The sequence below is a fragment of the Pocillopora damicornis genome, chromosome 12 (assembly GCF_964200805.1).
Source record: "Pocillopora damicornis chromosome 12, jaPocDami1.2, whole genome shotgun sequence".
NCBI lineage: Eukaryota > Metazoa > Cnidaria > Anthozoa > Scleractinia > Pocilloporidae > Pocillopora > Pocillopora damicornis.
Window position 1 is genome coordinate 131,467 of NC_142681.1, and position 12,219 is coordinate 143,685.

General features: G+C 39.8%; 2 protein-coding genes across 8 annotated transcripts; one reads left to right on the top strand and one right to left on the bottom strand.

Annotated features, from left to right (window-relative positions):
* The first annotated feature begins 2,010 nt into the window (after positions 1-2,010).
* On the top strand, positions 2,011-9,290 carry LOC149035939 (uncharacterized). Of its 4 annotated transcripts, none has more exons than XM_089190164.1 (2): positions 2,011-2,471; positions 5,330-9,290. In XM_089190164.1, the coding sequence occupies exons 1-2, from the start codon at positions 2,074-2,076 to the stop codon at positions 8,478-8,480; spliced, it is 3,549 nt and encodes a 1,182-aa protein (XP_089046290.1). In that variant the 5' UTR covers positions 2,011-2,073; the 3' UTR covers positions 8,481-9,290. The 4 variants fall into 4 exon arrangements, with proteins under 4 accessions (XP_089046290.1, XP_089046292.1, XP_089046293.1 ...); XM_089190166.1 differs by having other exon boundaries at positions 2,070-2,181; XM_089190167.1 differs by having other exon boundaries at positions 2,346-2,475.
* Positions 9,291-9,976: 686 nt separating this feature from the next.
* On the bottom strand, positions 9,977-12,199 carry LOC149035940 (lipopolysaccharide-induced tumor necrosis factor-alpha factor homolog). Of its 4 annotated transcripts, none has more exons than XM_089190172.1 (4): positions 12,126-12,199; positions 11,287-11,451; positions 10,417-10,766; positions 9,977-10,149 (listed from the first exon to the last, which is right to left on the bottom strand). In XM_089190172.1, the coding sequence occupies exons 2-4, from the start codon at positions 11,336-11,338 to the stop codon at positions 10,144-10,146; spliced, it is 408 nt and encodes a 135-aa protein (XP_089046298.1). In that variant the 5' UTR covers positions 11,339-11,451; positions 12,126-12,199; the 3' UTR covers positions 9,977-10,143. The 4 variants fall into 4 exon arrangements, with proteins under 4 accessions (XP_089046298.1, XP_089046296.1, XP_089046295.1 ...); XM_089190170.1 differs by having other exon boundaries at positions 10,417-10,769; XM_089190169.1 differs by lacking the exon at positions 12,126-12,199 and having other exon boundaries at positions 10,417-10,769; positions 11,287-11,501.
* Between the last annotated feature and the right edge of the window lie 20 nt (positions 12,200-12,219).

A 12,219-nucleotide genomic window follows, 5' to 3' on the forward strand; every position in this document is an offset into this window, starting at 1 on the left:
TTGGTGGGTCAGCTGTTTTGATTGATGGGGAGATTAGGACGCATGGGGTTCTCCCCTTTAAAAATGATATCTGTACCCTTTGCGCCATTTCGGAGGTGAACAGGAGCTTAAACTGGTAGGTTGTGATCGCTTGTTGGGTGTCAGAGCCTTAAATAACTACCTTAAAGATAGAAGCAGCAGACGACTCTTTCAGAAATTTTCTTCTCAAAAAATTATTTTGGAAAGTATCGATTTAAACCGGAAACTCAGACTCAAAAAGTTACTTTCATGAATGCACTCATTATTTTTGAGACTTGATAGTTGTTTCCCAATTCAAATACTGGCAACCTCTTTTCTCAGGGGTGATATTCATCTGGGCGATGCCCACTCGATTTTGATATCCTTAAGAGCCGGCGTCAAAATTTTCAAATGAACAACCCGATCATTTTTGTGCAAGAGTGTAATCACAGGTCTGTGTCTGTCATAATTCGTTATGACTAGTCAAAGATCGTCAACAATCGCCACATAGTTGAACATGCGCCTGATAAGATATCACCTTTGCTGCCTCCTCATCCGACTTTATTTTCTACCATGCAAGTGTATGTCAGTTCAGAACGATTCCTTCATGAATTATAATCTGCATAATTTCTTTGTCAAACACGAAAGAGAAAAAGATATTAAAAAATCATATGATCCAATCCCCTCTCTCCAATACTCAGAAGCACAGGCCTAAAGATTTTGTGGAACGCCACTGTTTGAGTGGCTTGAGAGGCGAAAGAAAAGCTAGGATCCGGCGTTTTTATTCATCTAACAAAGAATTACATTGGCAAATGAGCAACGACAAAGTGTACTGAGATTTGGATGTGTTATCAGCTTATGTGTGCCAAAGGGATTCTGGATCCGAAGAAATCACTCCGCTGGCCCCCAGTACAATTCCGTTTTTAAAATACTCTACGTCGTTACTTTACCAGATGTCTTTGAATCAACTGAAGAAGGTTCACGAGATGGCTTTTTTGCAAGAACACCTGTTGGGGTGTGGGTCACAATATTACTGGAAGGTAAAGTACCTTGAAATAATCTTCTCTAAAATGTAAAATAGCCTCACAAGGAAAAGGGGGCGTGTGGTCATTTTGGGCTGTTTCCTCTTCTACCTCAAGTGATCACCTCCTCTGAGTGTCAGAAAACTACAGTGGAATTTGTTAAAGCACTTTTTTGAGAAGTGGATCCACTCTATGCCATTATCGTGAACTGTTCTGTTGTATGCTGTTGCCTCACTATGACCAAAACTCGATTACAACGTGGCATGCACAAACGCGAGTAAACTATTCAACCTCTCACAGTTTTTCTGGGAACTGGATAACCTACGAAATTATTTTCTTGTTTTCCGACGATGCATACCCTTGGTTTCGCAACATAACAGACCTCCGAGCGATTCAGAAATGTGGCTGTCATCGCCATGTGGCTGTCATCGCCATTGTTTTTTTTGAAGATTTCTTTAATTGGCCCTTTGAGATACTGAATAGTTAACTGTGATGAAACTCTCGGACTACCGTCATATCTTTACGGTGGGCAAGTAAACGCTTGTGCCGAAGCGCTAAAGATAAGCGTGTGCTTGCAAGCTTCAGCTTTTGAGCACATCTTAATGAAAATATCAGTTAGAAAAAATGAAAAAAAAATAAAAAATAAAAAATCAAAATAAAAAAAAATATCGGTTGAAAAAATTCAGCTTTTCAGCACTTCTTAAATATCAAACTTTGTTTAAATATTAGTTGGCTGACTGATACTTGCCGCCCTCTCCCTCTAAAAAATTATATATCCCGATGTCGGGTTATTCTGTGAGGCGGATCAGTTAGTGATCGGACGGATTGGAGCGCACTTTATTTAAGCTACCTTTGCTCTAATACAGATATTGTAGGTTTTTGTACATCTCTTCTTAGTCTTTGTTTGTTTCCTTATTGTTTGGTACTGGCAGTCACATATTACTAATGACATCTCCCTGAGACTAACAATGGTGTTTTGTTTTTAGAAAACCGCTGACATTTATCACTCTATCGAGTTATTGGAAACGCCGCTCATTTTCGACAACGCGCGGTAATGGAGCAGGGAGACATGACAGTACAATGTTCCAACAGCAATGGAACAGCGAGAAACATAACAATCCGAGACGGAGTCGAAGAACAAAACAATGCGACTATACGGCCGGTAATTGACTCCAAAAATCCTTTTGATGGACGTACAACACGCTTCACAGACGACCTGTGGACTTTCGTGTCAGTGATAACATACGTTGCAGACGTCGGAAGCGATTTACTTGTGTGTGTCAAGTATTACAAGGAAAAAAATTTCTGGTGGTTTAGTCTTACGCTAGGATTCGTACTTGTCGCGTCATTTGCAATGCAATTGTTCTCTGCTAAGTGGCTTTTGGAAGATGGCAAACGAAAGCAATGTTTCACTTATTTATTACATGTGTTTCATCTGGGACCAGTCGTGAGGTAGGTAAGCTGGGTAATTAACCAAAAAAAACTGCCGTGTCTCGTGTAATCGTACGAAGTTCCAAGGAAACAGACCACTTAAAATTGGCTTTGCGATGCGTTTCCTTTCGTCGGAAACCTTTTGACTTCTTGTCCGGTTAACACGACTCGAGAATTTCCGGCGAAATTTGAATAGTGTTTGCGCCTGCTTTTTTAATGACAAAATATACTAGAGCAATTATCACATTCCTTATTTCTCGGATGATAACTTTGCAGCGAACGTAATGACTGGATTTCAAGTCGCTTGGCTGATTTGTCAGATACAGAAAGCTACATTAAAATTGAAACATAGTTTTCTTTAAAAAGATAATATCGGTGATATTTACAGGCGTTTTTTTGTCTCAAAGTAAGCTGCACTTTGAAAACTACCGAGCTATCTACGCGCAGCAACAGAGGTTTTAATTAAGCTTGAATAACTAATATTTTAAGATCGTTTCTTTATTTCGCGCGTTTGTTTGTAAAACCTGAACATTTTTATATTTTGTATTCGCTTCGGGTAAACTTTATCATGGATCGTGAATCAGCCTTCCTTGAATTGTTGTCTGACCGATTTTTGTCTCGTTCGTTATAGATGTTAATATGGAATAATTGCCGGTACTGGGTAGGTTCTAATTTCGCTGTGTTTCGTTATCCACTGGCCAGATGATAGTCAAGTCACAGGGCCGTAATAAGCGATTCTATCAAAAACTTTCTCCACAAGGTGGTGACATATTCTTTTCAATAATTATGTTTATTCCTCACAACTTCACATGTCAGCGTAATTTACGTGCGAAGTATTTTCAAAACCTAAATGGCTCCACGAGGATTATTATAACAATAAGTGTCTTGCCGACTAGCAATGATGAAGCCAGTATGAGTTGACTGAACTATTTTACTGTGCTCAGAAATTCGGCACTCTTCTAACCGATATTAGTAATAAAATAACCCTGATATAGAACATAGGTCTAAGGAGTCGTTTCTGAGCGCGCGAATCGAACTACGAGATGTGTTGGACGTTTTTCAGCAGTGCGTGTTCGCATTCAGATTTGATCTTTTTCCTTGTCATCCGAATGTCCTATTAAGCTTTCCACAGGAGGTCAGCATAAATATTCAAGAACACTGTTTTTCTGTTTATCGAACATATTATCCTCACGACTTTATCATCACTCTTTGCTGATTTTCTTTTAGTTCAGACTCGTTTTAGAGAGAACGGTTAGCCTTGTAGAGGCGCTATATAGTTAGGTTTTACCCAAAAATTCTGGCGCTTAAATTTATCTAATTATTCCAAAAAACGGCGAAGCTTATGAAACTGGCCTTGATTTGCATAAAAATATCGCTTGTTGAATTTTCTGACAGATTATGTTGGCCTGGTTTTGTCTAAGAGGCGCGTTAATTATATTAACTTACGATTACTATTTTTCGGTCCATTTTAAATCATTGTTAGCTGTGCGCCATGAACACACGGTCGCATTTTTCTAAACTCCATCATCAAAAAAGTTACTGATTTTTCTGATCGACTTTTGTTCGTGCTGGTCTGTTTTGCATGTTTTATTGATTAGATTTTGTCGCGCTCTCCTAATTTTGTGATCCAAAATAAATCAATCGTCAAAACGTTCAATCTTGTTTTTCAAGTGTTTACCCAAATTTACCCGTGGCTTGTTTTACCACGCTATTATTATCTTCATAGCTGGAGGCGTTTTCAATCCTCTAATGAGTTTCACTGCTGTCTTGCTGCGAGCTTTCAGAAATGATTACAGGTTATAATTATTCGGTTGAGGGGCCCATCACTTTGTTGCGCGAAGTCTTTTCTTTAGGTAATTGTTCTCTACTTTCGATAACAATCTTTGCACTGCAGACCAACGGTTTTATCTAAACCGATTAATTAGACTTCAAGGACCTTGAGATTGCAATCATTAAGAAAACATTGTTGCTCCTAATTGAATGATGTAGTTTGTTGCGTTCAAATAAACATTTTGGTGACATTTTAAGTTTGTTCAAACGGCAGCCATTCGCAATGATGGACAACTTAACTGAACCACATTAGAATAGAATAAGGGCAGCTAAAGTATCATTCAAGCTGCGTTGCGAGGGTCTTCAGTCTCTCACGAGAGCCTCCCTTCTTGAGCCCGACTCAGAGAGGAATTTGCGTCCTGCTCGTATAGGATATTTCAGCCGGTAAACTGTTCACATGGCTAACTGCCGCTGGAGGCAGTTTTCTTAATTAACAAAGAGTGCATAAAAGTTGTAATATTTCTGTGTATTGTTCCGGCGAGTGAAGGTAGGCGTGAGGCGCGGCGAGTGTAATAGCTCGCCCAAAACAAAAAACGCAAAAAGAAAGAAACAGACTTTTCAGTGGTTCGAGATAGCAAGGCGTGACATTTGGAGCTCTCTTATCAGAAATTACATGGCTCTAATTGAAAAAAAACGTGTAATACGTGTAAATAGACTCAAGAATCCCGTGATGTAGTGTACCTCTAACATGTAATTGAGTGACAACAACCTATGTAGGAAAACCTCCCTATTGCCTATATAGAGTTAATTCGCTTAAGTCGGCGAGCGAGTTGAAAAGAAGTCGGTCAACTGCCGCTTTCCTCCGAGCCAGGGTTAACATATTAAACATTAACTATTTTAAAATTGCGACAGTTGCAAAACGGTTTTTTTGAAAAGATTGGCTTTATCTAGAAGTATTAGCTTTGTATACCAACTCTTCTGAATATATTGTGAACTCCTTCAGTTCTCCTGCAAAGTTGAAGCGAATTAGTCGAGCAATATTCTGATCCTCAAATACTGTGTATCTTCCAATATTTCCTTTAAAACCAGAAATTTTCGCTTTCCTCTAGGTATTGGAAGGTTCTCAAGAGTGGCTGGAAAGCGCGTCAAAAGAATGCTACTATTCTCGAATTCGCAGCGTTTCTTGGAGAATGGCGTGACATAAGCATGCTGAGACTTCTTCAAGCTTTTCTAGAATCTGCCCCTCAACTTATTCTTCAACTTTACATTTTACTGAAACGACCACGCCTTCAAGAAAACTTTGAACTTTTTATCGCTGCTACTGCAGCTTGTTCATTGATATCGTTAGTGTGGGCCATTCTCGCTTACAGTAAATCGTTAAGAGACTTTAGAACACAAGGTTATATCCTGTCAGCAGCAGGTTTGTTATTCCAAGTACTGTGGCGGTTCTCTACGGTGACATCTCGTGTGGTTGCCATGGTTCTTTTTGCCTCGTACTTCAAACAATGGCTGTTTGTTGCGGTGGGCGCACATTGGCTAATGATGACAATGTGGTTGATCTGTCAGCGGACTCGCTTTTGTACAGACGAAGACGGAACAGAGCACCCTTTCAGGGAGAAACTGTTTAGTGCGGCTATTGGCTTTATGTACATCTTTTGCTTCTTCAACACGAGAGAAGGCATGACTAGGAAGCGTATTATTTTGTTTTACTCCATTATGTTGGTAGAGAACTCTCTGTTCGTGTCTATGTGGTTTCCCCACAGAACCTTTCGCGGAACAATGGCTGTAACAGCGTTAGGGGCAGTGTGGGGCGGATTTGTATTTGGTTTGATTAGCATGATTTTATATTATCGATTCTACCATCCAAGTTTACCAATCCAAGGAATATTTATACAAAAGAGAACTTTCGATGTTGAAGGACAAGTGACTCATTCGTGGTTTTGTTGTTTTTGTTGTCGAATAAGGAAATCCACGAAGACGAGTACTGGAGAAGATCGTGATGCGGCCGAGGGTCTAATACGAAACGTAAATCGCAGTGTAAACCATCATGCTGCTTGTCAAGAACTATCGCCTCCTCAGTCTCAAGATGGCTCGCTTATCACAGGAAACCCACGTCGGTTCATGTCGGGTTTAGACTCTAATCAGGTCCTTGTTCACAGTACACCCATACGACCATTAGGCACGTGCAGTTCGTACGCCAATCATCCACTGGTTACAAGCCGCGTGCCGAGAATCCTGGTTACGGGAGCGACCCCTGAAGTGATGAGTCCGAGAGATTCTGTTTCAAACTCTTCTCTTGTCACTCTGAAGGAAATTGAAATGGAAACGCTCGATAATCTCGGGCAGCATCCAGATCTTCCCGTGAGCAACAGTGACCTTTCCTCTACTATTGCTGGAGAGACAGAAAAAGTAAATCCTAGTGCAGGTAAGAAAAACTGCTCTGCTAGACGAGAGCTTGGTTTCCATGACGACGTAACCTGCACCTCACCAAAAAGTCCGACCGCCGGAGAGATTATCAGCTGGTATCATCCTGTCCCAACCTGCGAGGCTTCCTCCGATGCCGAAGAAGACAGGGCTGAAAAGATTAACTATGGCTCGTTGAGTTTTGGTAATCGATACAGTCTCGTGTCGTCCGACTGTATTTCGTTGTCATCCGAAAGTTCACAAAGTTCGGTAGATAGCATAATGTTTGCGGATGAGGGACCGGGCAGTTCTGGAGTGCATATGAAGAAGATGCTCTCGCCTGAACTCACACCGAGACCAGCAGACGAAGGAATTTTTTCCGATGAGCGGGACTCGCCTTCAAAATCGATCACTATTGAAGACGCTGACATCATGTCTGAAGCTTCTACACCACAGAACCCCAACGTTAATAATCAATTTCCTGTTTTGGTCGAAGACAGCCAAGCAGATACATTTAAAAGAGTCCAGTCCCGAGAAAGAACGAGTGAATGGATTTTGTCTTCTTCTAAACCGATTGATGACTCTTACAACTTGGTTGAGTTGTTAATGGACGCTCCATCATCACCATCGAATAAACTAAAAAGCAGAACCAGAGAAACAGGGAACATTTTGTCATCTAAGGAAAGAGAATGCACTGAAAATAAACCTGACTGTACTGGGGAAGGATCTGGGTCTGAGAGACTGGATGGACACGAAAGTGAGTCAACCGACGCAAGTAGCGACAGTTTTAACTTTAGAAATCGTCATCGTTCGTGCGATGAGATTGAGACTGGAACGAATTATGCCCTCTTCTCCCCGGATGACATCAATAAGCGGCATACCTTTGACTTTTCGCAGTTATCGAAAGGCCCGAGGTCTCCACGGCGAAGACGAGACAGGAAATATCGTCGCTCAAAGAGGAAGGAGTTTGATAACTTTGTTGTGACTTCTCTGAAGCCAGGAAAATACGGTTCACTTCGGCGATCAATGGAGCGTCTGGCTAGAATACAAGAGGACATAGAAGAAACTTTTCTATTGAATGCCGAAGCCGCTTTGAATTCTTGTATTCCTGAAGTCGAGGCACTCTCTTCGCCCATGGAAGACGCAGTGAATTTATACACGAAAACTAGAAATGAAACTAATATAGCAGAAAAAGCCGTGTGCAGTGCGCATGATTCAAACCCACGTAGGAGTGATCTGCTAGAAAACGCAGCCTCATTGTCTGCCAGAGAAAGCTTTAAGAGGCGAAAGCGCTTGAAAAGATTCCTCTCTAAAGAATTAGTTCCTGGGAAATTCTCTTCAGTGAGACATTCCAGCGAAAGTTTGCAATCAGTAGAACGATTTGATAGATTCCAAAAAAATGGCGATGCTGACAAAGGGCTGTCATCCACTGTGTCCGCTGATTATTTGGCCTGCACTCGTCATGTTAGTGGTAAAAGTCAAAGAGTAAACGGTGGAGGTTGGAGGAAAGAATTTCAGAGCCAAACGGTCAGTCTGCCTGATGTACTTCTTTCCACTGGAAGGAAAATTGAACCCGAAGTTATTAAGAAACGAAATCCCGAGAATAGTCGGGTAAAGAATACTCTGGATGGTATTGTTATTAAGAACTTAGAGATCAGTAAGCATCACACGGGCTCGGTTCACAACAAAAGACATACTTATGATTTCACTGACAACTGTGCTGCTCAGACGGAGGTACAGGAAAGGTTGTTCAGCGTAGAGAATGACAGAAGGGCACCGGAAGTACGTCACAAGTGCCAGCGTAGGTGTCAGTCAGAGGTTTTGATTGGCGCGAGAAACTCTTCTGTTTATGTATAAAGGACAATCAGAAATTTTAACCCGCGACCTTATCTGACATTTTCAAGTCTCACCGAAATCTCGACAAATAGGTGATTCTTGATTAGTTGTCTTTTACTTCATGAGTTTTTTGCCTTCACTAGGTGTTCTAATTACATAATTTTTGCTCCTTCCTGTTAAGCGTTTGGAACTGCTTAGTCGATAGCTTTTACGACGATTTGTTTCGTATAGTACATTCATTAGACTTCTAATCACAGACTTCAGTGAATTTTTTTTGAGTTATCTTATGTTTGTAATGAAGAAAAACCAGATTTAAGTAAACCTGTCCTCTTTAATAAACATAATTATTTTCGGATTGAGATTATTTGGAAAATTTTTTTTATAGAAATAGAAACCAGTCGAAAAAGCGTATTTAAAGTGGTTAAAACGATTAAAGAGAAACATTAATAAAAGTATAGCTGATAGCTGTTTAAAGGGGGATTTTTGGATTATTAATTTGTCAAGTTACACAATATGCAGCTTGTGTTCATTTGATTTCGGTTAACTTTGACGTGTGTTTTTTTTTGTTCTCACCTTTTGGTTTGGTAACGTGTAAGTTTGTAGATGATGCGTTCTCGAATATTTATTGACTTCACGGATAAAGGTCACCTCTGGCTGTTATGAAATAGTCCGATTTGCAATTTAAACGCAATTTTTTTTTATATATCACGAGAAGCATTAGCCTTCTAGTAACTTGTAACATATCTGAAAAATAGAGACCGGACTACTCTTGTAATTGTGATTGACGAATAAATCCATTGTTTGTTGATCAGCTTTTGATCTAGTCGCAAACATTGGTGTTTCTGCGAGTCCTTTATATAGTTTGAATCAACTGTCACCACATTTCACAATAAACTTAATGGTTCTTTTACTTTTGAGGAAAAGACCCTAATTTATTTAATATAATGATTTAATGAAGACGTGGTACTGTCGCCGGCACTTAATCGTGATACTGGTCTTTAAACGTGGGTGGAATAGTTTTTGCTTATTGCACGATTACTGCCCGTCAGTTAGACTCTAGATAAAGTCTACGTGTAAATTGTGCGCGGAAGTCACACGAGCCTCGCACGAGCCTCGCACGAGCCTCGCACGAGCCTCGCACGCTTTATAGCATGCCCTAAATGTGCGTTCGTGGCACCAGCGAAAAAAAACTCACGCACTGCTTGTTTGGCAGTCCAATATTTGCTTACTGTTACGTTTTCCAAATGCATGTAGTTGGTACTTTTAATCGAGCTGCGTCACGAATTGTATATCTTGAAAAACTTACTAACTGTAGTATTTATCAAAGCCTTGTTGCCTTGCAGTGTCTTCTCTAGAGTCAGTCTCCTCAGCTAACATTTCAAGGTTTCCTTCTCTTTTAAGGTGGTTGTCTTTAATGATACAAAATACGCAAAAAAATGTTCTAAAGTAGCTTCTTTGAACGAAAAAGAGAAAGCTTGATTTTAAGACTTGGTGTTTGTGAGGCTAAGGAGAGTCACTTGAAAGTTTTTTACATATTTCTATTTTTTATTTTGTCTTGCTCCCACTAAATACTTTTAATACATATTCGCGGAGAAACTTTATAGAAAATAACATTGAAAACAACATTCTTGCCACACAGGTCGTCACAAAAGACCCATTCTCTAGTTCTTCACTTGATTTGCTTCTATTTCTATTTTTTTGAGAAAATAAAAGAACAAAATAATTGAATAGTTTAGTTAGAACTCTTTATGTAAAGTAAATTCTTGTCATTTTGTTTCCTCTTTCGTGTTTTTTTTTCTCACCGACTAGGAAGTTTATACTTTTTTGAAAGTCAAGGTAGTTCTTTACTATTTAAAAAAAGTGACTTAAGTAAAGAGGTCAAATAAAGTCTTTTCCTAGTGACATATCTGTTTGCCATGCTTGTTAATGATAAACACAAACTGAGAATAGTCCTCACCTTGCAGCAGATATTTTTTGTCTTTCTTCGATATTTTCCTAATCTCAGTTGGCAGTTCGGACACAAGTGCTCCACATCTTGGAAACGTTTCCATAGAAACGGTACGAGACAGCAACCTCCAAAGCATCCCAGAAAGCACAGAGCCACTGCAAAGAGTAAAGTCAACTTACCAGCCTTATACGTCACCATGGTCATCACGTGATTCTTGCAAGAGCCACAGAAGGTGTAAAGCGACTCATCTTTGAAATCTTCGCGATCATCGATGATGAAAGATGAGTTGTGGAGTTGTGGAATGTCCGGGGGATTTTCTCCATCACTATCGGCCTTGCTGGCCAAGTTTCGTTGAGATGCTACTGAGGGATCAATAATTAAAGATGAAGTGAAACTTTTTTCATATTCGAAAAATTGAAAATAGGAATAATGGTGTAATGAAATAATCATTGTAAAATTTAACATGTGATTCCAATGCTTCATACCAAGGATGATGCGTTCGGTTTTTAGTTGCATCTCTTTTCATGGGGTCGTGACATATATTTCCCGTCCTTTTTTTACGGTTATTCCTATTTCATCACATTCTGCTCATTTCATTCCCATTAATGTATATTTAGACTACCATCAACCGAACAATTTCTTCTCGTTACACAATTTTCAGTTTTAAAACACTTCGTGGCCTTAAAAAGAATTGGTGTATGAAAATCAACGTCTACTGAGCGCAATGTTTCTTGTGGAAACGCTGAGTTTAACTGATGTTTTCGTTATGCAATATTTCAGGGAGATCTACATTGATTCTTTTCGGTGTGAATGGGAGAGAAGGTGGAAAAAAGTTGTTCAAACAACTTGATGAGAGAAATTTAGAAAATCCCTGCTTACCTGGTATTTGGACACTTGACTCACTTACTGAGGCAGGACTTGGCGAGTGCATGGTGATCGAAAGTACTTGGCGTGTCGATATCAAAGACTGTTCCAGCCGTTCTCAGAAGGTCCCCCGTTGCTCAGGGAACCGATGACGTACTGTAGCGTTGGCAATGCTGGGCACTTAAAAGATTTCCATGTGCGAAAATCAATTGTCAGCTCGTCCTAAGTTGCTTGGAATAATGATATTTCAGTGACTGGTAGATGAAAAGGATAGGAAAGAACAGCAACAACCACAACAACCATTCGTCTGTTGATGGGAGTGTTCCTTTTTTTTTTAAAAAACCTCCGCTGACATGTTAACTTATTACAGCTTCTGTTATGTAAATATAATTTAAGTTTATGCACGTACGAAATGGTAAGAATTTTGACCCAGAAGTCTAAAGTGCAGTGTATTACTGTCGAATTAATGTCGTCATCGTTCAACAAAGGGAAACGTTGACGTCATGACGAGCTGGGTTATTTTTAGTGATTCATCCTGAAGTTGGCCATAGAATAATAACAACTTACTAAGAAAAAACCCAAAAGCGCAAACCAGGAGGAGAAACAAAGATTGAAAAAAATTGAAAGCGAAAGTATTTTACAGAATTGGAAAATTAACCTATGGCGCAAGTTTTTGTAAAACTAGATAATTTGGTGTTATCAACTGAGTTCGAGCTAACGCTCGAAACGTCTGCTAAGAAACTCTTTACGGTGGCCATTTTACATTGACTACATTATCAACTCAGTTGATAAAACCGAGTTATCTTTGTGCACTTCCCCACCGACGCAGCACCTAAGTTTCTTTAGAAACTTACCCCATATTCATTAGTTTTTGTAAATGTTGTGAAAGAACGTGACAAGCTGGTATCACTTGCGTGACGGCTGGTGCTGACGTGGAAACTGGGAGAG